The 25,776-nt window shown below is 43.7% G+C and overlaps 1 protein-coding gene across 4 annotated transcripts; it reads right to left on the minus strand.

The window, feature by feature from the left end:
* Positions 1 to 1,929: 1,929 nt before the first annotated feature.
* On the minus strand, positions 1,930 to 25,776 carry LOC147430125 (uncharacterized). 4 transcript variants are annotated; one of them, XM_086494638.1, is made up of 23 exons: positions 25,534 to 25,771; positions 23,648 to 25,269; positions 9,532 to 9,747; positions 9,356 to 9,447; positions 9,142 to 9,255; positions 8,780 to 8,867; positions 8,589 to 8,678; positions 8,377 to 8,499; positions 8,209 to 8,301; positions 7,889 to 7,996; positions 7,705 to 7,800; positions 7,531 to 7,623; positions 7,208 to 7,281; positions 6,932 to 7,130; positions 6,691 to 6,779; positions 6,166 to 6,563; positions 5,727 to 6,054; positions 3,244 to 3,324; positions 3,070 to 3,165; positions 2,940 to 2,994; positions 2,696 to 2,868; positions 2,367 to 2,613; positions 1,930 to 2,287 (listed from the first exon to the last, which is right to left on the minus strand). In XM_086494638.1, exons 1-23 carry the CDS (start codon positions 25,754 to 25,756, stop codon positions 2,210 to 2,212), a joined length of 4,776 nt encoding a protein of 1,591 aa, XP_086350764.1. In that variant the 5' UTR covers positions 25,757 to 25,771; the 3' UTR covers positions 1,930 to 2,209. The 4 variants fall into 4 exon arrangements, 3 of the variants coding, with proteins under 3 accessions (XP_086350764.1, XP_086350766.1, XP_086350765.1); XM_086494640.1 differs by having other exon boundaries at positions 23,648 to 25,282; XM_086494639.1 differs by lacking the exon at positions 9,532 to 9,747 and having other exon boundaries at positions 25,534 to 25,772.

Below are 25,776 nucleotides of genomic sequence, written 5' to 3' on the forward strand. Positions count from 1 at the left end.
TACATGGTCTATTCTCAAACTCAATGAATCAAGGTGAGCAAGGGGGGACGAATGGCTCAAAGAAATGGGTAGGGTTAGAATTCAGTATAACCATCGCTCTACTTCGGATTAAGACGTGCCTCAATTCATTGACTTTTGATAAATGTGAACTCTATTTGCACTAGATGTAAACAATGCATGAAGTGTGAGAGCAATGTAAACGGCTCATGAACCTTCTAAAATTGTTTGTGAAGTTTGCAAATACTGTGTTATTCACAAAATTTGAAAGTTAAGAACTCAATACACGCACTAGCATGGTGGGATGTTGCTTTTTGAAAAGCATGACTAGCAAAATGCTCCATGAGAACATATGCAAAGATAAACATGCACACAAAGTTTTTAAACGGTTCATCATTCAAGGTACACTTGAGCCCATAACTTGGGGCAAACACATCCGTCTCATAATCAATTAGACAAACTGCAGTTCTATGTTGCTTTGGGTCCCAAGGGGTTTGGGATTTGAGGTTCCATTGTTCAAAGATTCATCAATCTAGATGATCTGTCTAGCTTCTTCATGTAATAGCACTATGTAATGTTTTCAATTAATAGATATAAATAGAGTTTTTGAACATGCTCACCCTCACCTTATGTACTTCAATGCCATTGCATGGTGGCAAGTGATCAAGGGCGAGCATGCATAGAGTTAATTGGCAAATAAGAGGAAACAGATCTACCACTAGCAAGTGCAATGCGACTGTTTGAAATCAACGCTGCTTGCTCTACCATGAGCTTGATGTCCGTCTTGCCTTCAGCTCGTTTTGTGCTTTCTTTTTGTACAAAGCACAATGTAGGTGTAGAAAGACAAATGACACTCTTGCATACGCAACCGTTTCCCCATTCAGCTTTGGTAGAGGCCCTCCAAAGCTTGGAGAGCAAAGAGAAGCGTTCTCTTATCTACCTTCTCCTCATCAAAATGTTTGGGCGGATCTCTTTGCCAACCAACTCTATGTATGTGTGGTTTGTGCCGGGCTTGAAAGACTTTAGCCCCTCTCAATTTGCCTCATCGACTTGTACAACAGATGCAACAGCATCCAAGATGCACATGCTGTGTTTCGGAGCATGGCCAACAGCGGTCATCATGACGAGGCACTTTTGCTCTTCGCAAACTTATTTGAAACGTGGCATGTCGCACCCAACAAAATCATGTTTATACAAGCCCTCGGTGAGTATCACATCGTAAAGCAGCATCACAATATGGCATAGCTTAAGTGTGGACAGCAAGCTGCATTCTGATTTGGTCCTTGGCAATGCCATACTAAGTATGTATAACAGGTATACCTGTTTGGATGAAGCTGAGGGTTTTCAAGAAAATGTCAGCTGATGTTGTCCTGGTGAGGGCAAAATGATTTTACTGCAAACGGATTTTATCCAACCCATGGTTGTGTGCATTGGAGCACTGAATATAGAAGTCAATTAAAATTTGTGCAAACATGACTTGCAACCTAAAAACGGACTTAGATGCTTTCAACATGCTGTGCTGGTGAGCCTCGCCTATTGTAACTTGTTTGAAGTGTCAGTGTTTGGTTTATGTAAGTGTGTACACATGCTTCTCAAGCATGTGCTAAACTTTGATTAGGAGCTTGTAAGCTGATATCCAGTAATTGATTGTGGATGAGGGAGTATGTGGCTGAGTTCAACAATTGCTACTTGTGAGAACCAATTGGCATATTACACTCCTGTAAAGACGCTTTCTTGGTTGAGCCAGCATTACAAGCAAATACTCACACACTTGGTGGCTAGGGATGTTCGTTCAAAAGTGATGGTATCATGGTTGCTTGCTTTCGTCTAAAGACCCATTAACAACAGTCCGGCAATAGTTTTGTCTGTAACCCTACCTTCGTATACGTTTCATAACACCTAATCACTTCAACAACGAAGAGAGTCAGGAAGAAAGGGAAGGGGTTTTTATTTACAAAGGGCTTGACTTTCATGCCAACAGCTACATCCCGTCCTCAAAAAAGAATATTATAATACACCTTTACACCCTATTCTCTCCCATTTACACACGTCTCCCGCAATAGCCGGGCACTTGCTCTCGTTTGGCCGAGACAAAAAATATATATATTGAATGTCTTGGGACATTCAAGCTTAAGATGCACCCGAGCTCAACAATTTGTGTGATATGAACACACATTTAAAGGGGCATATAACTCCTCACAGATGAATGTTGTCATATCTCCCCATTGATCCTATTTTTCTTGCTGCAATCAGCAACAAGAAGCTCTGCCTTTCGCTTTGAAGTTGAAATCTACGTAACCACAAAGGAAAACCTTAGCCATTTCAGAGAAAGTGCCAAAATCATATCATAGGCAGAGCTAAACTTATACCTGCACTTCATCATTCATCATGATAGACTCTCCCTCAGATGCGACCGGATTCTCCGAATGCGCATCGGAAATGAATGGTCTCTGCATTTGATGGGTGTCATCGTGTGTTGACACTGTCCCCATGCTAGGCATGTCACATGCAGCCTTGCCCTCAGATTGTTCATATTTTACACCATCCACATAAACTATGAACCCCCTTTGCAAGTTCTCTTGTGCCATAGCCATTTCCTGCCCTTGCCTTGCCAGCCTACCAACATTAACATCTCAGAAAACACAATAAGAACTAGCTTTCCATTAATGGCGGGACAATCACTGTTAAAAACACTTACAACCACCGCCTTCTGGCAGCCTCAGCCACTGCAGCTCTTCGCTTGATCTCTCTGTCGCTGAGCCCGTTTGGAAGATACTCGATAATTTTCTTCAATCTCATGATGAGGACAGAATCGTGCGGCCAACTGTCATGCTCTTCAGCTTCTGCAGAATCTGTCAAAAAAGTGGAACCCTGCTGTGACACCAATCGTTAGTAATGTCCAGTGCATCAACCACATACAAAGTCGAGCTTGCCTCCTCTACCTCTTGGATTTTCAAAGCATTCATCCTGGCTAGGAAGCAGAAACTTGGATCTTCTCTGCAGAAAGCAGCAGGCAAAACGTCACGAAAGTTAACAGCTATGTTCAGACCTTTCATTGTAGTCCTCTTATACCTTATCTTCACAAATTCCTTATGCCCATGCTTTAATGCACCTTTCATCAAATGCAAATCTTCGACATCACCCCACCAGAAAGGCAACTTTTTGGACCTGCACAGGACATCGACAAGGCTTAGCTGCGCATACTGGTGGAAGAATGTCTTTTCATGAAGAGGGCTGCTTCACAACCTTGGGACAGGAGCCAAAGAGAAGTCCACATCTGACAAGGCCTTTGACAGTACATCACGCTCATGCAGTGCTTGCAAGTACCTGCAAACCACCATAAGGACATAAGTTCTCACCAGTAAATGCAGGGTGACAATTTTCTTGCAAAACCAGCTCATTAGCACTCACAACATTCACTTCACTAACAACTTCCCAATCTTTTGCACAACAAGTTGTTACTTCATGTTCCTCTTTATAGTCTACCAACTTGTTTAGGCATCATAAGAATGAAAAAGTGTACAGTTGTTGACAAACCCTGCATTTGAAGGGGCGGAGAGGAAAGGAATACACTTCAAGGAAAACACAGAGAGACAAAATTCTCCTGCAAGGGCAAAATTTCTAGGAGACCAACACAGTAGTTACAGACCCACTGGATCGATTGATGAGGTATCCTGGGATTGTTCCAGTGCGTGACAGGAGAGTGCTGCGAGCTGGCCGGGAGGCCAGGGTGGGGGGGTGGGGAGGGGGGGATGGGATTGGTCTAAAGACGCCATAATGTACTGTTATCATCTGCCTGGGGACCCTTTAAAATGAACCAGTGGATAAAAACACAAGGGAAGAGAGATTGACGTGCTGTTATGCTACCCTTTGGGCACCTTCAAAATGAACATGGGGCAAAATCAGAGAGCCTTACACAAAAGCTGAGATACAAACATCCTGAGAGCTAACAGCTAACAAACTCGCTGACTATACACCATCTATCTACACCCTGAAAACATTCCTACATTGGTATTGGCAATGATAATTGTTATGCTTAAGAGCTCCAAGTCCCTCTCTTACGGGCTGCTGTACTCTCTCAAATATGCTAATTCCCCTAAGATGGCAGTTGTTAAGGCTTAAACCGCCAATTTTACATCAAAACTTATTCTGTCTCCTTTTTCTTTCCGCCAGTGGCCCGGGGGGGGGGGGGGGGGGGGGGGGGGGTTGGTTTGTTGTGGAGCCAATAATAATGAGTACTGTGGATCCCTGAGTATGCTCGAGTCAGCCTGTTCCCTCAGGGAGCGGGAGCTGTACATACGTACAAGTGTTCCTGGCTCAATGTGGTCTGTAGGAGTCATTTAGAATGAACCAGGGAGGTGGAGAATGATCCTGCCCTATGACACTGTAAGGAACGCAGTGGTGCGCGCCATTGCATCCAGAAGAAGTGATGACACTCCTCCACTGCCCTGGAGGAGCCTACAAAGGCTATCCACTGGTGAACTATCCATAACAACTTTGGCACCACGTGCCAGCTGAAAGAAACATTTACCTAGATGAATCCAGGATAAGCACAGATTCACCTTTAAAGGAAAGTGCAAGGTACACTAGTCACCCACAAGACTATATAACCATCCCTCCATCATGCATAGTATTCACCAGATACTACGACATCCCCACTAACGTTGTCAGTGCCGAATAGTGGGTGGAGAACTAGGTATATTAGTATATGCTCCGAACCAAACCCCCCCCCAGCCCCCCCAAACACACACACACACACACACACACACGAGCATACATCAATGATCTGCGTATTGAGTTTCTGTCATAACTCTAGAGAAGCAGGGCAGACTCAGCCATAATGAAGCCTAGCACTAAAAGAAGTAATAGTTCGTGAAAATAAGCACTATATTAAGCTAGTTGATATGGCATATAGACCACAGAAGATAGAAAGAATTAACACATTATCAACCGGTCGTAACTCCGACAACCAACTGAAAAAAACAACTGGAACAGACTTTAGCACTTATTACACCTAACTGAAAGTGAGAATCACACTTGAGACACGGAGAGGCATAGTTCCACTCCCACAAGTAATGGCCCCAAACTTGGCACCCCTTGCGGTGTTTCTTTATTCTTCACAGATTGTAACTCCCGGGAGGAGCACTCGTCCAGAATCTATAACTGCATGATCTGAGAGTGGCTTCCCCGCACTCAAGGGATCAATGGCAAGAAGAGTGAGTTCTTTCTGCGAGAGATACACTCCTTTAGGTATTTCCCAAGGGCACTAGCGTGGATCCCACTAAGGTTGAGACTATTCACAATTGGCGACCATTAAGGAATGTACTTTGGGAAAAGTACACGATGTACACGCTTTTTTGGGAATGTGTTCTTACTATTGGAGGTTTAAACGGTTTGCAGAGTGTTTAATCATGACTTCGATGATATACGTGCAGTATGATTTTGACGTCATTTTTACAGAGTACAACGAGGGAGACAGTTGCAGGATATTCCTCAGGGATGGCTACTTATGTGGAAATCCAAGCTGTGTGTAACAAGGGCTTTGCGGCAAAAGAGTTTGACTGAGGGTCACAATCCGCCTTTTGTTGGGCAATCAAGGGATAGATACGACACTCAAGGCAAATGAGGGTTATTTCCATTGGCCTCAGCTCAAAAACAAAGTAGAACCCAATCTTGACACTAGCTGAAATGAGACAAAAATTATTCAGAGGAAACGGGAAGATCTTCACCTTGATGCATTTTTTTGTATACGCAGCAAACAATAGGGCGAACTGATCACTTTTTGAGCAAACGATGGAATTTTGGGCCACTGTGGATCCTGCAAATATTGACTGTAAGGGTCAGTTGAAGATTTTGTGTCTTGAGGCTGATTACTGACATGATCATCCTTAATTTGTGGGATATCCTGTTCTTGGCTTTTTGGTTCTGATTCTTTGGCCACAGTTGATCTTCGCTCTTTTTCGTCAAAAAAATGGAAGAGCTGAATCAACATCTCTGCAACCTGTTGTACTTCAGAAACTCCGTGATGATCCAGTTCAGCTTCAACCATAATTTTCTCTGAACTCAAACACCAGATTCATACATAATTACGACTATGTACTTGCTACCCTTTGCCTCTCCAGACACGCAAAATCCATTGAGCCTGCTAGTAACAGAGAAGCTTGTTACCTTCGCGCCCCTTGCCAAGCATGATCAAGCGGTTCTCAAGACGTTTCAGTTCCTTCTCTGTCCACTGCTTTAACTCATTTTCCACAGAAAAATCCTCGTCGCGTTTGTGGCGTTTCCTGCCTTCTGCCTTGACCTCCTCATCTGAAGAGCCTTCATCATCTGAAAGTTCTTTTCTTTCTTTGTAATTCACTTGCGCTCTCCTTCTAGGTCCTGTTGATATGAACGCTTGGGGCTTGTCAGCAACTAGAGATGCTTGATAAGCCTCAGGGAGAAGCTCTTGCCAAAACTGGGAGGAATCCATGTTTGCCAGAGGGTCCTTTTCTGCATCTTCAGTTTCTTCGGACTCAGCTTCCGGGTTGGAGACAAAAGTTGCCACCGAGAAAGTGTTGTTACCACGACTGGCAAAAGCATCATGACACCACAAACATGAGGACTCTTGCACAGATTTCCAGCCAATGCATGCACATTTCTGAACATCACAAATAAAGTCTTAGCTTCAAATATAGGTTTTTATGTGAAACTAACCCCCCTATAAGGCGCTGCTGTGTCCGCTGCTCCAAAATTTGATCAATATTCTGTGCATGAAATGCAGCAGCTTCAGCCTCTCCATCCTCCTGCAGTTGAAGCCCTCACCGATTACAACTCTCCTCTTCTTTACAGCAACAATACACAAAATTCCCAAGCAGAACAAAGAGGAATACAAGTTGCATGTGCACAAAATCGAATGATCAACAACATGCACAAGCATTTTGATATGAAACGTCACCTTCAGCATATCATAAGCACCCCGCTTTAGCAAAGTCTCAATGTTTTTGGTGTGCTCGATATCCATGTTTGAGCCTAAAAAATTTCCAAGTATGGCCTCATCAAGTCCATATTTTCTTGATGAGCACTCAAAAAGATGCTGTTCATATGTATTCCTTGTTATCAACCTATAAATTTTGACATCCTTTGTTTGACCAATCCTGCAAGGAAACTGAACATGAGAAGCCAGCATTCAAGATATAAGCTTATGGTACACAAGACCTTGATCACAAGGTACCTATGGCAGCGTGCCATTGCCTGCAGGTCGTTTTGTGGATTCCAATCAGAATCATAAATCACGCATGTATCAGCCTGCATGACAATCATTTTGGAGTTCATTAGTTTCTAGATAAAAGGTGGAAGCTACAGCACAGTTCGTCGATTACATGCTCTGGATAATTCTTCAGCTACAGTCAAATGACACCAGAAAAATGCAAGACCCAAAAGTAACCATCCTTGCTACCGCCAGTCACAAATCATGACACAATGTAAATCATTTGTTTTTGCAAAGTAGAACAGAAAACACTGTACTGCTTTCTAATTTGAGCTCAGCCCTCTTACCGCTGTCAACGTGATCCCCAAGCCTCCAGCTCGGGTGCTCAACAGAAAAACAAACGTTTTACTCTCTCTAGCTGAGTACCTATCAATGGCAGCCTGCATATTGAATGCATCACTAGGATCAGCTAAAGTCGCAGAAGTGTAACAACCAACAGACTAGCATAATTTGAACTGAACCTGCCGTTCAGATCCTCGTATCTTGCCATCAATTCTTTCATATGAGTAATCTCTTGCATTCAAATAATCCTCCAGGAGATCCAGCATCATGGTGAACTAAAACAGGAAAGACTGCTCAGTTAAACAAGAATAAACCTGATGCAGGACCTAGACTTGGTGGAAAGCTGGTGAAAACAAATTTTACTTGTGAAAAAATCAAAACACGCCGCCCGGCGTCTTTTAGCTTGGGAAGCAGCTTGTCCAAAAGCAACATTTTTCCTGAATTTTGGCAGAGTGGGCTATCGTCTGGACTCTACAAATACAAACAATACAAACAGAGAAATTGAGTAGCTGCACCTTAAGCTTTGATAAAACCCTTCAATGACCAACAGGTCATTTGTCGAGCATGCAAAAGCAAACAACTGACAATGAAGCGCACGTTCCTGTACTAAAACATCAGCATAACATAATGCAACAATACAAATTTTGAAGATCTTTACATAAAGTTTCTGAACAAAGACAGACCTCATGGACTTTCTGTACAGTTTTTGAAGTCAAATGTTCCTCTAGCCCATCACAGAGAAAGGGATGATTGCACAGCTTTCGGAGCTCCATTGCCTACATTCAAACCTAATTGAGAAGGTATGACAGCAAGATAAGGTATCACATGAAAATACACAGCTGCAAGCATACCACATTTCGAAGATTGGGAAGGTTACTGTTCTGAGAGCCTTTCAAAAGTTCTGCAATTCTGTTCTCATAGATAGCTTTGTAGTAGGAACGTTGATCCTTGGTAAGTTCAACCCAGATAATCGTCTGCAGAGACCAACAGAAAAAGCAGACAGCTAGTTGGCAGCCCAGATTATTTGCAGAAAATGTCTTTGCCTTGTACTGAGAATGCTTACTTCTTCTTTCAAAGGAATACTCTTTTCAACATCTTCTTTCATGCGCCGAAGAAGCCGCGGTTTCAAGATGTTTTCTTGTAAGTCTCTCACCTTCAGGCAGAAACAACAACAGCTTTTAAAACTTGATGGTAGATAGGGAGTGACATTGCCATCAACTCATCGATTCACGTGTGGAAAATATCTTAACACACCTGCTCTGCGTTTCTAATATCTCCGTACTTTGACAAAAACTCTTCTTCCGACTTGAACTTCTCCGGATCCAACATGTTTAAGAGGCTACTGCATAGACTCAAACCAAAAGAAAATAATCAGTCTGAAACTGTAGTTCCTGAAGGGGTATTGCACCACATCAATCTTTTAGATAGCTTGATTGCTGTAATTTGTGCAAATAACCCATGACTTACAACTGCCAAATGGCAATTGTTCATGTCTTTGAACTGCAATTGACCTTAAGTAACAGAATGTAAGCAGAAATGTGATGTAATGGAATTGAGAGAGAGAGAGAGAGAGAGAGAGAGAGAGAGAGAGAGAGAAATGAAATGAGAGAGATTACAAGATTTCCTTTGTGTTGTTTTGCACAGGAGTGCCTGTCAGAAGTAGCAAGCCACCCTTCCTGACAGACATTTCCTTTAAAGTACGTGATGTCTTTGACTGCTTTGTTTTCAGTCTGTGCAAGCCACATATTCATGTTGAAATCAGCTTTGTACAAATTTCACTGCAACAAAAGAGAGATTGCACCATCATATAGTTAAAAGTTACATACAGACCTGTGAGCTTCATCAACAATAATATACTGCCAATCCTGTTTGGACAAAAAATGATGATCTTTCATTAAAACTTCATAACCTGTTAGGAGTACCTGGAGTTTGAAAGAACTATTAGTAGCAACACTAAGCCATACATACATGACCTATAAGTTTCACATTTTATGAGAGCTACATACATTAAACTTTAGGTCATCGCTTTTTCTGGTAGTATAAAAATCATACTCCCTCATGACATTTCGGTCATCCATACTTCCGCTGTATACCAGACAATTCATGTCTGTCAGGGATTCAATCTCTCTTTGCCAATGGCCAAGTGTTGAGACTGGTGCCACCACAAGAAAAGGTCCCTTCATCTTCCATTTCACTCGAAGGTTTTGAAGCATGGCCACTGACTGCAAACAAATTTAAACACAGATAAGACAACAAAATAGAACTTCAACAAAGTAAAAGAATGCAGCTTTGTTGTTGCATCCTTCCCTGCACATTGCCCCTCTCCTAAAAACTAACATGAGAAAAGGATGGTATTGCATTTAAAGACCATAATATGAGAGGAAAGGCCCATCAACCACTCGTGAGATCTGAATCACAAACCATCAGGATATTCTGTGAAGGATCTTTCCAAGCCCTATAAACCAAGGCCTGTGCATTCCCCTAAATATGATTGCCAGTCCCCTAACAGGAGAAGGCCTTAAAGACGCACACTCCCGCCCAGCCATGCACGCAAAAACAGTGTCTTATAAAGTTTGGAGTCTCAGTCCGTTGTCCAAGGTTGGGCTTTAGTGGTCCTAACCCCTAGGGGCCATGCCATGTCACCATGTCAGAAACTGCTGACTTGTCAAGCCACTGAAGAACAGAGCCAACTTGCAAATCTCGGCCAAGGGGCCTAAACCCTAAGAAGAAGCAACAAAAGAAGTTTTACCAACTTATAGAACCTCGCCTAGTGGGGCAATTTTTTAAAGTTGTTCTCACCAACTTATGGGACCTCGTCCGATGGGGCCCAAGGAACCTAAAAGACCATAAAGTAAAGCAAGACCCACACACACCAATTATTTGTGTATGAAGCTGATGACATGGCAGCACTGTACGAACACTCTGTGATTCACGTTGGCATGTTGTTGTGGCACTGTACGGACGCCCATAATTCGTGCTGGCAAGCTACTGACGTGGTAGTACGGATTTTCACGAAATACATTGGCTGCTGTTCATGATAGTGACAAGATTTAGTAGATCAAGACATCCGTGAAAAGATCAGCACGGTCTGGATGTGATTGGTAAATAAGTTACAATGATCATGATACTTGTCACAGAGTAATGATGTGGCATGACCGCCAGGGTAGTACGGGTGACATGGCAGGCAATACGAATGCTGACGTGGCACGTACGGATTTTCAGATTTTGCGCTAGCATGTTGATGCGTCAGACTGTACGGACAGTCCCGGATTTTGCGCTAACAGACTGTATATAATTTTTGTAATTTGCGTTGACTGCTTTTGGCAGGTTTTTGGGATCAGTTGCTTTTGGAACAAATTGCTTTTGGGATTCATTGCTTTAGGAACCAATAGCTTTTGAGTTAACTTCTTTTGGGGCTTTGCTTTTTGCATCCCTTGTAAGAATAAATAGACCCTTAGGGGCCTCACTTCTCAAAGCATCTGAACGCAGAGTTCGAGAGTAGAGGATCCCTAAGGAAGTTGTACTTTGTTCAAGATTTAATATAATAAAGAAATACCGAAAGGGGCGCCAGGTTTTGGGACCAATACCCGTGGGCACGGAACTATGCTGGGCCGTGTCGTCTGGAATTGAACTGTGATTTGAAGTTGTGAAGTATTTTCAATGAATCTCTCTCGTGTCGCGAGAGATTCTAAACTTCGGGTGTCCCCAAGTCTGTTACAGTGGTATCAGAGCACGACCGATTTCTCTTCTACCGGGAAATCTTATCCTTCTTCTCGCGACAAACATGGATTCAAGCAAGAATGAGACAACTTCCCCTGTCACCTCGGAAACGGGAGGCAGTACGGAAAATTTAAGCGGATTAGCAGAGAACGAGTACGGGCCACCTCAGCCTTCGCAGTATCGACTCATGGAGATGCAACGTCAACAGCAGGTTGACGAGTGCGCAAAGCAGATGCTTCAGTTTGCCAAGGATCCACAGTATATCAAATTTTTGATCCGGCACCCGATGGATGAAGTGCATACTCATTGGCTAAAAGCCATTGAGTCACCAATAAAACTGGCAATCAAGAAACATCCTGTCCCAAGGATGTTTACTGAAGATGAACTCGAGGACATTGTCAAAAAACGAGTCAACCAACTATTTACGTCAAAGGAGAAGCAATTGAAGAAACGTAACAAGGGAATTCAAGGGAATTGACTTCCCTGGTTACGTGGGCCAAAAATCCTCTTTTGAGAAATCAAGAAAACGGAAGAAGCGTGTGCACTTCGAAGCATTGTCCAGTTCGTCCTCATCTTCTTTTGACAGCTCGGATAGCTCATCCTTTTCTTACTCGAGTGATGAGGACAAAAAGGGCAAGAAACGACAAGCAGATTATATGTTTTATTAAAAAAGGAAGCACTTTTACAAAGCCAATCAGTATGATTTTCTCGACGACAAGGGCAAGAAAGCCAAGGAATTCAAAGAGGGTGGACAAGCAGTAAAGTTTGAAACCTTTTCAGGGTTTCGAGATGCTCCTAATGTCACAAGACGGGCACCATGTGCCAATAGAAAAGAACAGACTGAACAGACTTTTAGCACTTCAATAACAACTGAATTTAAAGAGAGAGAGCACATGCGACACAGAGTGGCAGAATTCCACCCTAGAGAGTATTGGCCCCAAACCTTGGCGCCCCTTTCGATATTTCTTTATATTGCATCAACACAGTACAAGCCGATACTCCACGCTCTGCACCTTCTCCCATAAGAGTGTTAGAGAATGAGCCCTAGGCTCATATTTATAGGCCCTTGGCCATTATAAACAGCTTACATGAAAAGCCTTCAAACTCAAAAGGATTTGGTCCAAAAACAAATGCCCAAAAGCTACCAACATGATTTACGGAAATCCGTACTACTGCCATGTCAGCAACGCAAATCGCGAAAATCTGTACAGGCTGCCACATCAGCATGCCAACGCGAAACCCGTACAATCTGCCAAGTCAACAGGCTAGCGTGAATTGCGAAAATCTGCTTCTTCGCTTAGGATTTAGGCCCCTCAACCGGGATCTGCAAATTGGCTCCGTTCTTCAGTGGCTTGACACGTTAACAATTTGTGACATCTCCTCTCCGGTGTAGTAAAATTAGCCATCACACCCAAACGCACTGATCTTGCACGGGTGTCTTGATGCACTAAAACTATATACCCAGGCAATCTCATCCAGTTACGAATATTCAGTAGTTGGCACATCACAATGCAACACAAATGCTCACATATGCATGGTACAAGACTCAACAAACAATGTCGTTGAGCACTCCTCCGAGACAAATGGTCTGCGGTATGAAGCTACTCAACGACTACCTCGTCACTCCCCTCGCAAATAACCTAAAAAGGTCCGGGCCATGAGCTCAGACGACTGTACAACCAAACGCTCCCCAGACCGTAGTCTGCATCGCTTGGAGGTTCAAGCATACAACCAAACGCTCCCCAAACATCGGTTTGCGTCGTTCGGAGGTTTTCTAGCATACAACGGAACGCTCCCAAGACATCGGCTTGCGTCGTTCCGAGGTTTTCAAACAAACAATGTTCAAACGTATCTAACTATAAAACAACTAGAGAGTTCATTCAGGGTTTTGTTCGGACAACCGAACTTTGAGGATACCTGGCTTGCACTTCTGTATCACGGTGATGGTTCGGTTCCGAACCTAGAGAGCGCATCATTCTTGGCGTGCCAAGGCATGCCCAAGAGAACATCACAATTGCCCAACTTCATAATGTGGAAATCGGCTTTTCCATGATAATCTTGGATAGTCACTGGAAGAGCACCAATGAGCGGTACCACTTTCTGAGTTTGCCCCTTGGCTAGCTCAGCTTCAATTTCTCCACCCTCTGCATCATAATCAAAATACATCTGCTTCAAGAATTCTAGATGGATGAAGTTCTCCATAGCTCCGGGATCAAAGAAGATCAAGGCTTTCACGCTGTTGATTTTACCATAAGCTCTGCATATACCTAGATGAATCCAGGATATACCCAGATTCACCCTTGAAGGAAAGTGCAAGGTATAGACTCATGGTAGTCACCCACGAGACAATATAACCATCAGCTCCATCATGCATAGTATTGACTAAATACCACAACATCCCCACTAACGTCGTCAGTGCCCAATAGTGGGTGTAGAACTAGGTACAAACATATGCTCCCAAACACAACACACACCACACGCACACACACATGAGCATACATCAACACAAAGTTCAGCGTGCTGAGTTCTGCATAATTCATTAGAACTCTCGAGGTGTATACCCCAATAGCAGGTCTAGCCCTCTTAGCCGGAGGTGGCCCCGGGGATCTGTCTAACGTGGGAGCAGAAGGTTGCTCTGAGGACGTCGAGGCTCGCTCAGGACATGTATTGAACGTATGCCCTATTTGGAAACATTCGAAGCATCGGCCTTCTTGTAACAAGGCGTCTCGTTGACGGTGTGTCAGATGAGGCCGTTGAGGTTGGTTTTCACGAGATTCCCGAGAATTTTTCGTTGTGCCCGGGAGTTCTGGCTAGTGGCCAAAGTTGCTTCCGTGGTAAACTCCAATTTCCTTTCATCATTTTGTAGCCGACCGTGGCATGGTCCAAAAGCTCTTGCATGGTTGAAACTTGCTTGGACAAACAATATTCCTGCAATGGTGATGGTAATCCAATGGTGTAGCGCTCGCACTGGTCCTCCAAACGTGGGAGCAGCAGGTTGCTCTGAGGACGTCGAGGCCGCTCAGGACATGTATTGAACGTATGCCCTATTTGGAAACATTCGAAGCATCGGCCTTCTTGTAACAAGGCGTCTCGTTGACGGTGTGTCGGACGAGGCCGTTGAGGTTGGTTTTCACGAGATTCCCGAGAATTTTTCATTGTGCCCGGGAGTTCTAGCTAGTGGCCAAAGTTGCTTCCGTGGTAAACTCCAATTTCCTTTCATCATTTTGTAGCCGACCGCGGCATGGTCCAAAAGCTCTTGCATGGTTGAAACTTGCTTGGACAAACAATATTCCTGCAATGGTGATGGTAATCCAATGGTGTAGCGCTCGCACTGGTCCTCCAAGGGAATGAACTTAAAGAAGGACATCGGAAGGTAGACGTCGTGAAACCTTTGGTTATAGTCCTCCATGGTCTCTGTGGCAAGCATTTTCAAGCTGCCCCATTCTGACCTAATCTGGACTTCGAACATAGAAGTCATGTAACTACGAGCAAAAATTGTCTTGGAATCTTATCAGGTCCTTGGAGCATGCGGTTGGGTCGCGATTGAGCTCAACCATTGCATAGCATTATCTTTAAGAAATCCCGCTACTCGAGAAATCTTCTATATAGTTCCCCAAAGCATAGATGTTGTCGAATTGTTGTAGGAACTGCAATGCTTTCTTCCGATCTTTCACCCCCGAAAAAGTGAAAAATGCGACTTTCTGCTGCCATCCTTGAAATCTTTGGGTTGGTTAGGCGCGTATCCCGGGTACGGATAATAAGGGTATCCATATGGGCTCCAACCATTGTAGCTTAGCGGTGGCAAAGGCGGTTGCACTAGATCAGGGTCAGATGGCTGCACCATATTCCTGAAGACTCCCCCGATCGGCACAGACGGCTGGGAAGGTTGCCAGTTGGAAACCCTCGTACTTTCTGGTGCCGGAGGAGGTGGTACCACCTGAGGCATCACAGGTGGTTAACATGTAATTCAAAAATTGTTGAAAACTTTGCAGCATCGGAAGGTTCTGCTGAGGATGCCGCGAAAAAATGTCGTGAAGCTCGTAGAGAAGAAACTGCAAATATTTTGTTGAATCCATGAACGCCATGTCTTGGGTTCTTTATGGCTTTATGCCCTGTAAGACAGAGCGATGCAGACGGGAGCGTGCCCGATGCGCGATGAAGTAAGGGTCGGAGTGTCTAATAAGTCCCGGGTCGGGAACCAAAGATACTTCAAATCAAATTTCAGTGGTCTCTCGTTTGCTCTGTCTCCTCTTTTGTAGGACCGGTATGCTTTCAGAAAAGCACACGCCTCATGCTCTGATTTCTAATGTCACAAGACGGGCAGCATGTGCCGATAGAAAAGAACGGACCAGACTTTTAGCACTTCAATAACAACTGAATTGAAAGAGAGAGAGAGCACACGCGACACGGAGTGGCGGAATTCCACCCCAAAGAGTATTGGCCTCAAATCTTGGCGCCCCTTTTGGTATTTCTTTATATTGCATCAACATAGTACAAGCCGGTACTCCATGCTCTGCACCTTCTCCCATAGGAGTATTGTCACAAAGTGATGACGTGGCGGACAGCAGAAACCCTAATTTCTGCCAGAAACCCTAAAATTCCTGCAAACCCTAATTTTTGCCAAAAACCCTAATTTCCGGAAATCGCAAGGCAGATTATTATTATTAAAAAAAAAAAAAATGGAAAATGATGAGCGACGCAAATTTCGCTTTTTCTCTACTTAAATGAGAAAGAGAGAGAGAATGCTTTTGCTTTCATGTTTTGACTCTCTGTGAGAGAGAGAGAGCAATTGCTTTTGATTTGAAGCTTTTGGGGCTCTGCTTTTGGGCATCCCTTGTAACCTTTAAATTAGTGGTGAGGGCCTCACTTCTCAGGGCATCTGGACGTAGAGTCTGAGAGTGAAACCCTAACCGCTCTCTTGTACTTTGATGATTGATTAATATAAAAAGAAATACCGAGAGGGGCGCCAGTCTTTGGGGCCAATATCTCTAGGCACAGAACTCCGCCGGGCCAGTGCAAATCTATTGTGATCTGTGAATTGTTTTGAAGTGGTTATTTGGTGCTGTCACGGTTGATTCTTGACTTGGAGTGTCCAAGTCTGTTACAGTGGTATCAGAGCTTTTTTCTACCCGCCTCTTCATTCAAGAAGATCTCGTTCAGAGAACAGATTGAGCAGTTTACCTTGGGTCTACCTACAGAGATTCGAGATCACTGCTTGGAATAGAAGTCAGCTTCTATTCAGGAGTTGATGAGTCATGCGAAGCGGGGCTTTGCCATTCACTCTGGCAGTTTGACCTACCCCACAGATAAGGCCATGACACAACGAGCCGAACAGACTTTTGGGAATGAACGTAGAAAGAAAAAGAGCAACCCAGAGAAAAAGGATGCACAACCCAAGCTTACTCCTGAGGAGAGAGCTCGCTTCATCAGAGAGGGGAAGTGCTTTGGATGCGGGGAACATGGACATATTTCCGCGAAGTGCCCTGATACGGCACAGAAAGAACAGAATGATAAAAACGACGACAGGTCTGAGAGTTCGAGAGCAGCTGAGGAATGTGGCAGAAAAGGCAGATAGAAAAGCAGAACTGGTACCACATGGCGTGGGACCTGCACCGAATCTAATGAATGAAAGTACAAACTTTGCCGCTTTCGGGACAAAGTGAAGGATCAGGAAGCTCTTTTGAAGGAGCCAAGGCCAACTTCTTTTCACTTGGAATTTGCGGCTCGATTTGGAACTACGCCCGACAGACTGACGCCACGGGCGGAGGTAGTTCGACTGGCACCCGGATGGGATGTTGCCATTACACCGAGCATTGGCAAACTTTGTTTGCAATGACAGGGGTGTTCAGGGCACGCGAGTAACGTTCTACTCGGGATCCCTTGGTACCACAAGAACTACGCCGTGGTTGACTACCGGGCCGAGAAAGCGACTTTGATAAATGAAGGGCTTAGAGATTGTACTTGATGAACTTCAGTTTTCTTACTCATTCTTTTGGGAGAACTGAACGATGGATAAAAGTTGAATATGTTTTGACCTGAAGAAAAGAACGCCAAGATTTTTTTCTCCACGCTTATGCCGATTGCTTTTGAGAGGGCCTGAAGATCATACCATTGATCTGATATCTGGAAGCACGCCACCGAATTGGCCACCTTATCGTGTGAGCCGAGTACAGAATGAAAAGATTATGAACCCAGTGAAAGACCTCTTGGAAAAGGGTCTTGTCCAGCCTAGTACTTCACCGTATTGCTCTCCAGTGTTGTTGGTTTTGAAGAAAGACGGATCTTGGAGAATGTGCATCGATTATAGCACTCTCAACGAAATCACCATCAAGAACAAATTTCCGATTCCTAGGATCGATGATATACTCGACATGTTACAGGGATCCTCGTGCTTTATCAGGATTGACTTGAAGAGTGGATATCATCAGATCAGGATAGCGCAAGGAGATGTCTACAAGACAGCTTTCCGGATGACTTTTGGGTTATTTGAGTTTTTGGTGATGCCTTTTGGCTTAACCAATGCTCCTGCGACATTTAACCGGATGATGGATAGGATTTTTCGAGAGTACAGGCTATTTGTTGGCACTTTCTTTGACGACATCATTGTTTTCTTGAAGAATGAGGCAGAACACAGAGATCATCTGCTTCAAGTCTTTCAGGCATTACGAGATCACACATTAGTGATTAATGCTAAGAAAAGTGAATTTTTCCTACCAAAGATACATTTTTTGGGACACATTGTGTCAACAGCAGGAGTGCAAATGAACCCGGCCAAGATAGAGACTATCCGTGATTGGCCCGTTTTGAGGAATGTCCATGAAGTTAGAAGCTTCTTGGGATTGTGTTCGTACTACAGGCGGTTCATACGAAAGTTTGCAGAGGTTGCTTCCCCTTTGCATACCTTGACACAGAAAGGAGTACCTTTTTGGTGGGGACCCACAAAGGTGACTGCCTTTCAGACATTGAAAGAGAAATTCACTACAGGACCAGATTTGACTTTGCCGGACTTGCAGAAGTCATTTCAAGTATTTTGTGATGCTTGTGGTCGTAGTCTGGGTACGGTCTTGATGCAAGAAGGCCATGTCATAGCTTACGAGAGTCGTTTGTTCTCTAGGCCGGAGATGACAGCACAGATCTATGGGAAAGAGCTTTTGGTGGTTATCCATGCTCTTACTCAGTGGCGGCATTACCTACTCGGAGCGGATTTTACAGTCTTTACAGACCATCAGAGTTGGTGCTACTTCTTGTCATAGAAGCAGCTTTCGGAAAAGCAGATGCGGTGGACGAACATCTTGTCATAGTTCCACTTCCAGATTGTCCATGTGCAGGGACAGAACAATGTGGTGGCAGATGCTTTGTCTCGGAAACCATTGGTTCTGGCTATTTCCGCGATACATCATAGGAGCCTCGAGGATATGGTCGATCAATGTGCCACAGATACAGATTTTGCAGATATTTTCACACGGATACGGGATGGGGAGACAGTAGCTGGATACTCCCTTCGAGAAGGCTACTTGATGAAAAAGACTATGTTGTGCGTTACACAACCGTTGAGGGAAAAGGTTATGACTGATTGCCACTGTCCACCTTTTACGGGTCACCGCGGCATTGCTACCACCATGAAAGGGGTAGAGAGAGATTTCTTTTGGCGGAGACTGAAGAAGGATGTGGAAGAGTTTGTGCGCAGTTGCTTGGTATGCCAGAAGGTCAAGTTTGACACGCATAAGGCACAGGGATTGTTACAGCCTTTACCCATACCCACCCGTCCCTGGGAAAATATTGAAATGGATTTCATTTTTTTTTATCTCCCGAGAATACAGAATGATCACGATGATTTTCCGATTACATGGCACGCCTGAGACGATTGTCTCCGACAGAGACCCCAGATTTATGAGTTTGTTTTGGAAGGCAATTTGGGAGAACATTGGCACGCGGTTGCAGTTCTCGTCATCGTTCCACTTGCAGACTGACGGGCAATCTGAGATTGCCAATTCAGTGATTTTAGATTTATTGAAGTCTTGTATCTCGCATCAGAAGACTCAATGGGAAAAGAACTTACATTTGGTGGAATTTGCCTACAATAACACGATACACTCTTCGACGGGGAAGACGCCATGAGAGATTGTTGAAACTGCTGCGAAGGTTCCATCCTTCCTGAGCACGAAAGATTAGAAATTTGAAGCGGATGAATATTCGCGAGATTTGGATACGGCTTTTGCCAAGGTTCGCGAGACTTTGCAGGAGTCTCAAGAACGACAGAAAAAGGCAGCGGATCGCCATCGTCGCGACTGGAAACTGAAGGAGGATGATTGGGTGCTCTTACTTTTGAGAAGGCACGCCTAAGAAAGAAAAAGGGAAAGGAGAGGCTTTTTCCAAAGCTTAGTATGTGATACTACGTACCTTTCCAGATTACTGACAAGATAATTGATGTCTCCTTCCGATTGGAACTGCCAGATACTTGGAGGATTCATAATGCATTGCATGTGAGTCTCTTGAAACCTGTTAAGGGTGATGTGCCTGATGATGGGGAGCCTGATGAGCAACCCAAAGTGGAAGAAAACGAGGAGATCCTTGTTCCTGAACAGATTTTGGCACATAATGATACGAAGAAAGGTAAAGTCCGAAGGCGGTTCTTGGTTAAGTTCAAGAACTTTCCTGCATTTGATGCGAAGTGGATGGAGGAGGAGGACCTAGCAGATACTCCTCGGATTGTGAAACTTTACCTCAATGTTTTGGTTTAGCATAGTCTACTCCAAACGGAACCCAGAATTCAGCTTGGCCGGAGATCTGATGCATTGGGATGCACAAGAGGGGAGTCACTCCACTCCTTTGTCAAAAGATGCCTCGATTTTGATACTAAAGTCACTGATGTCTCTTTGAGCTTCAGGGATACTGAGAGCTGACAGTATTCTGTTGGATGACTTTATGAAATGGAATTCCTGATTATGATATTGATTTGTTCTTGACTTCTTGTGAGTGCAGGAACTGATAGCCGAAATGACTGCAGCATTTTGGTCTGATTGATCTCAAATAGACATGGTTGCAATAGGGGTTAGTCAATCGGACATCGATGAGGTCCCGATTGGACCTAGATGTGATTGCTAGCTACATTGCCGATAAATCATGGTCTAAGATCCGAATGAATGTTGAATGTCATGTGATGTCCTGTGATGTCGTGTGATGTGACTATCGATTTTGTACATGTGCTAGATGTGTGTTCCTAGTACGTAGGTACTAACAGTCAATGTCTGCTAAGACGGTTTATGGCTTTTGTCGGTTTTGCAGGCGTAATCGCGGTCGATTACAATGTTTTCAAGAGGGAGGTATGTCACAAAGTGATGACGTGGCGGACAACAGAAACCCTAATTTCTGCCAAAAACCCTAAAATTCCTACAAACCCTAATTTTTGCTAAAAACCCTAATTTTCGGAAATCGCGGAGGCGGATTTTTTTTTATTTTTTTTTTTTGGAAAATGATGAGCGACGCAAATTTCGCTTTTTCTCTACTTAAATGAGAAAGAGAGAGAGAATGCTTTTGCTTTCATGTTTTGACTCTCTGTGAGAGAGAGAGAGCAATTGCTTTTGATTTGAAGCTTTTGGGGCTCTGCTTTTGGGCATCCCTTGTAACCTTTAAATTAGTGGTGAGGGCCTCACTTCTCAGGGCATCTGGACGCAGAGTCTGAGAGTGAAACCCTAACCGCTCTCTTGTACTTTGATGATTGATTAATATAAAAAGAAATACCGAAAGGGGCGCCAGTCTTTGGGGCCAATATCTCTAGGCACGGAACTCCGCCGGGCCAGTGCAAATCTATTGTGATCTGTGAATTGTTTTGAAGTGGTTATTTGGTGCTGTCGCGGTTGATTCTTGACTTGGAGTGTCCAAGTCTGTTACAAGTATCACAGAATGAGCCCTAGCCTCATATTTCTAGGCCCTTGGCCATTAAAAGCAGTTTACATGAAAAACCTCAAACTCAAAAGCATCTGGTCCAAAAGCAAGCAAATGCCCAAAAGTTGCCAACGTGATTTACGGAAATCCATAGAGCTGCCACGTCAGTGGTGCAAATCGCGGAAATCTGTACAAGTTGCCACGTCAGCATGCCAACACGAAATCAGTACAATCTGCCATGTAAGCAGGCCAACGTGAATTGCGAATATTTGTTGCTTTTGCTTCTTCACTTAGGGTTTAGGCCCCTTGGCTGGGATCTGCAAATCGGCTCCAATCAACTCCGTTCTTTAGTGGCTTGACACGTTAGCAATTTGTGACACTTAAGGCTTTAGCCTTTATCCAACAGTTTGATACAACATTTTCTGGAGGCCGCTATACTACGCACTCCAAGATCAGACGGACAACATCCTTTTTGAAGGGCAATGCACAGACATGGTGGTGGTCCACTCTTTTGTTATGAAAAGAAGCACCGCCAGAATGGCTGAAATTCAAGAAACTATTTATTGCTTTATGGCTCACTCAAGAGTATGAACGAGATGTGAGAACCGATTGGAACCACCTTCGAATGATCAAGGGTGACACTTTGGATGATTACTGTGAAAGATTTTGGGATACTTTCCTTCCGACCTCTTCTTTCAAGAAGATCGGTTTTGGACTTCTCAAAGAAATTTGAGACTACTGTCTTGAGAAGAAGTCAGAGTCCATTCAACAATTGATGGGACATGCTAAGTGGGGATTCGCTATGCATTCGGGTAACTTGATTTACCCTCTTGATGAACCTTCGACAAGTCAAAACGGAAACAAACGACAGACAGATACATGAACTCGATTGACAGAAGAACAGAAAGATACACGATCTTGACTGACAGAAGACAAGAAAGATGAATATTTCAAAGCAGGAAAGTGTTTTGAATGTGGAGAACAAGGACATATCGCTGCACGGTGCCCCAACAAGGCACAAGAATAAGGATGATTGACAGAATGGAATACAGCGGGAGGAGGGGATACTTGTTCCAGAACAGATTTGTGATAGAGCATTTTGGATGAATTAGCATTATTTTGCTGTATAAATTTATGAAATAAGACTTTTTGGAAGAAGATTTTGAATGTTTGGATGAAACCAATGGCAGCTTTTTCCCAATCTGCTTCTTGGCCAGGGTCTTCAAAAGCATACTTTGGACCCTTGATCTGGTGTAGTAGCAATTGCCTGTTTATGTGCTTCGAGTTTCAACAATACTCAAATGCCTATGAGGGTCAGCACAGCAGGCATCCCGTTCCCAATCTTTCATTTCCCTCTATCTTTCACCACCTTGTTCCAGATCAGTAGTTTGAAGTTATAAATTCTCTCCATCTATTGAATAGCACCAGGTGAAGATCTTAATGATCTAGAAAGATCTTCCACAAACTAGGGTTCATGAGATTTTACTTTAGGGACGTGCTAACGTGGACAATCTTCGCGAATCACGGTAATCCTGCTAACGTCACAAAATTATACGGACAACAGGCCCGAAGTTCGCGGGACCTTGCTGATGTGGCATCCTATACAGATCCCCAAGTTGTTTAGAAGGCCAGGGCCTTTAAATATGTATTGTGGGTAGTCTCTCTGGCATTCCAGTTGCAGGAAGCATAGCAGAGCACCCAGTCTTGTACCTTGTGGAAGCAATATAAAAGAAATATCGAAAGAGGCGCCAAGGTTTTGGGGCCAATGCTCTGAGGGAGTGGAACTCCGCCTCTCTCTCTCTCTCTCTCTCTCTCTCTCTCTCTCTCTCTCTCTCTCTCTCTCTCCCCCCCCCCCAAGTTGTTTTGAGATGCTAAAAGTCTTTTCAAGTCTGATCTTTCAGTGAGCATACCCTTAGAAAGGCTAAGCATTACACCAAGCGTAACCCTACTCTCTAACAAGCGGCAAAGGAGACTAAGACTAGTGAGAAAAATCACGGTGAACAAACCACTTATAATGTGTCTACAATTTGGCCAATAACACATTGAAAGTATATAATTATCTAAAAGGAGAGATTTTTTCCCTAGATTGTCTTTCAATCAGGTGATGAATGTTATGCTATGTTGCATAGTCCTGAAAAGATTATAACAGGGGTCAGATGACAAGAGAAGAAGCAATCTACTTCATGTGTTTTATCATCAACATCATAAGGCTCTCAGCAAATCAAGTCTTAACAAAAAACATATCTTTTCTTCCTACAAAGATTCAAAGGTGACAGTGTCTAACCGCTTCATGTCAGACATTTGTCAAGGGATAACCTTTCTTTATTTAAAACTATAATTAGCAGCCACAACATTGCAACACCAAAGGCTTGCTACTATCAAAACAGTAACCCAAGAACAACCGGACAGGCATACTTGAGAGGATCATTTCATCCTCAAAACACTAAAACTGGACAGAACCGTCTTGTTTCACATCCAAGGTTGAATTTGCTACTATGACCAAAGGCTCACATTTACCTGAATGGTTTTTCCTAAACCCATCTCATCAGCTAGTATGCAATTGACATGGTTACGAAAGTTATGATCCATCCAAGCCAAGCCTTTTCTTTGATAATCTCTTAATGTGCGGCCATCAAGAAATGCCATAGAATTACTGCTAGGTGCTCCTTTTGCAGATATCTGCAAAAACCGTTTCATTGCAAATTTGTCACCAATCAGCGCATCTTCAGCCTCCCAAGTTGATTCTGAATATGGTAATCCCTGCCATTTAACAAGGAAAAACTTTTTGCGACCTCTCTGTTCAGAAGCCATAATACGATCAACCTTAATGTAGTCTGGATTAAAAGCAGGACTATCCTCTTTTTCAGCCACATTTCCATCAAACCTCCCTAGGTCATCCATGCGCCTCCAGAAGTGTCTCAATAAGTTTGAATAACCTTTGGAAAGCAAGCTTTCACACACATAGGCAACATTCCTATAGCTCTTTCCATTCAGCTTGACACAATACATAGCAGCATCTGTACCCTTGTTTTTTACACTAAGAATTTTCTCAATCAGACCAACTCTCTTCACGATGGGTCGGCTATCTTCTTCTCCGTCTGAATAAAGGCCAAATACATCCACTTTCCACTCTGATGGTGCAGGCTCCTTCAAGGCATCTGGCCTGGGCCTTTCCTTTGACTCACCTTTAGGACTCCTCCGCTTCCTTACATACACATATGCCAAATATGCAATTTCTTCAGCATCTGCCTTCAGACACTTTTGGATTTCACCTGACAAATCTGAAATGCATTCTGAGCTTGTACTTTCCCCTCGCTTGGTATCTCTTCCAATCTCTGGACCTCTTGTATACCTGTATTCATCAAATCTGTCCAAGCTCGCTTTCTCACCGTGATCCCTTACAATCAGGTGAGATTCCTCTGCATCTTCATGCTTTGATGATGCCTTGGAGCGGTCAGACAATTTGATCAATCTCCTACGGTACTTTGGCCGCGGACTTGCTGATCCTTTCTTTACAGCATCCTCTTTCAGTTCTATATCATCCTCAATTGTAAACCTTGAAGAAACCAAAGAAGGATCAAAAACCTCCTCCCTTTTGCCTTTAGTGTCATCGCTGCTCAGTGGAGAGGACAACTCTGACACATGAGCATCTGAATGCTCACAAGGATCAAGATCCCTACTGCTGCTTTCAGAAACCGAGTCCTCGTTGTAGTTCAATTTTGTGCGGTTTATACGAGTTTTGGGCCCCGTGAATGAGGGTGCCACATGTTTCACAACCATACATCTGTTTTGAGAAGGATGATGAGGTGGTTCATCATCACTTTCAATGTCATCTTCATCACCATAATCACTTCCATCTTCATCACAACCAGTGCCTCTTTCCTTACGCAACATAGGTCCACCTCTTCCACCATGGCCACAAAGCCCATCTGAACCCTTTTCACCATCATCACTGAGCCACTCCTCCTCTTCATGTATAGATAAATCATCATCTTCTGAGGTATCAGTGTCTTGAGGCTTCACTGCCGCAGCTGTGAAGCTCTTCTTTGCCGCTGGCACATGCTCCTCTTCTTCATCACTATCATCAACATCGTAGTTCACTTGTTTTCTCTCCCTGAGTCGCATTCTCATGAAACCGCCTGCATCCAATTCCTACAAGAAAAGATTAGAATCTCGGTATCATCATACCAGGCATGCATTGCCAGATGCCAAAAATTACACGTGATTTCTGATTTGATGGACATGGAAACCCTCAGAGAGAGCATGAATACCAGGATTTGATTGGCCAAAGAACAAGATTTAATGCCATTGACAAAGCAAAGCAGTGGAGAAAACAGAAAACAAACATACCAAAAACTAAGACAGAAAACAATCAAAAGCAAGCTAGGGTTTCGAAATGTTACCAAAGAGCAGGAACTGGAGGGCGCAGTTTGAAAGAGCGATCCAGGAGGGCATGCAAAAAATTATGTTGCTCTGACAAGTTGATGAAGTTTCTTGTGTTACGCACAACTCGTATACAAACCCTCTTTGGGTCCTCGAAGTCGGAGGCCTCCGCTGTGTATACATATATACGTACACATGTGCTGCAATGTACGTATATACCTTATATCGTGATAAATACAGCATTCAATCATAATACCTTAAGG

Source organism: Adiantum capillus-veneris, chromosome 22, assembly GCF_014529385.1.
Source record: "Adiantum capillus-veneris isolate H3 chromosome 22, ASM1452938v2, whole genome shotgun sequence".
NCBI lineage: Eukaryota > Viridiplantae > Streptophyta > Polypodiopsida > Polypodiales > Pteridaceae > Adiantum > Adiantum capillus-veneris.

Bases quoted from the DNA above. Each gene is read 5' to 3' on its own strand.
- LOC147430125 (XM_086494638.1), bottom strand. From the start codon at position 25,756: ATGCTGTATTTATCACGATATAAGGTATATACGTACATTGCAGCACAT. The intron at 7,801-7,888 runs GTAAAATTTGTT...TTCCTGTTTTAG, and splicing joins GTGTTTTGATTTTTTCACAA to TTCACCATGATGCTGGATCT. The intron at 3,325-5,726 runs GTGAAGATCTTC...GGTGGTTTGCAG, and splicing joins ATACAAAAAAATGCATCAAG to GTACTTGCAAGCACTGCATG.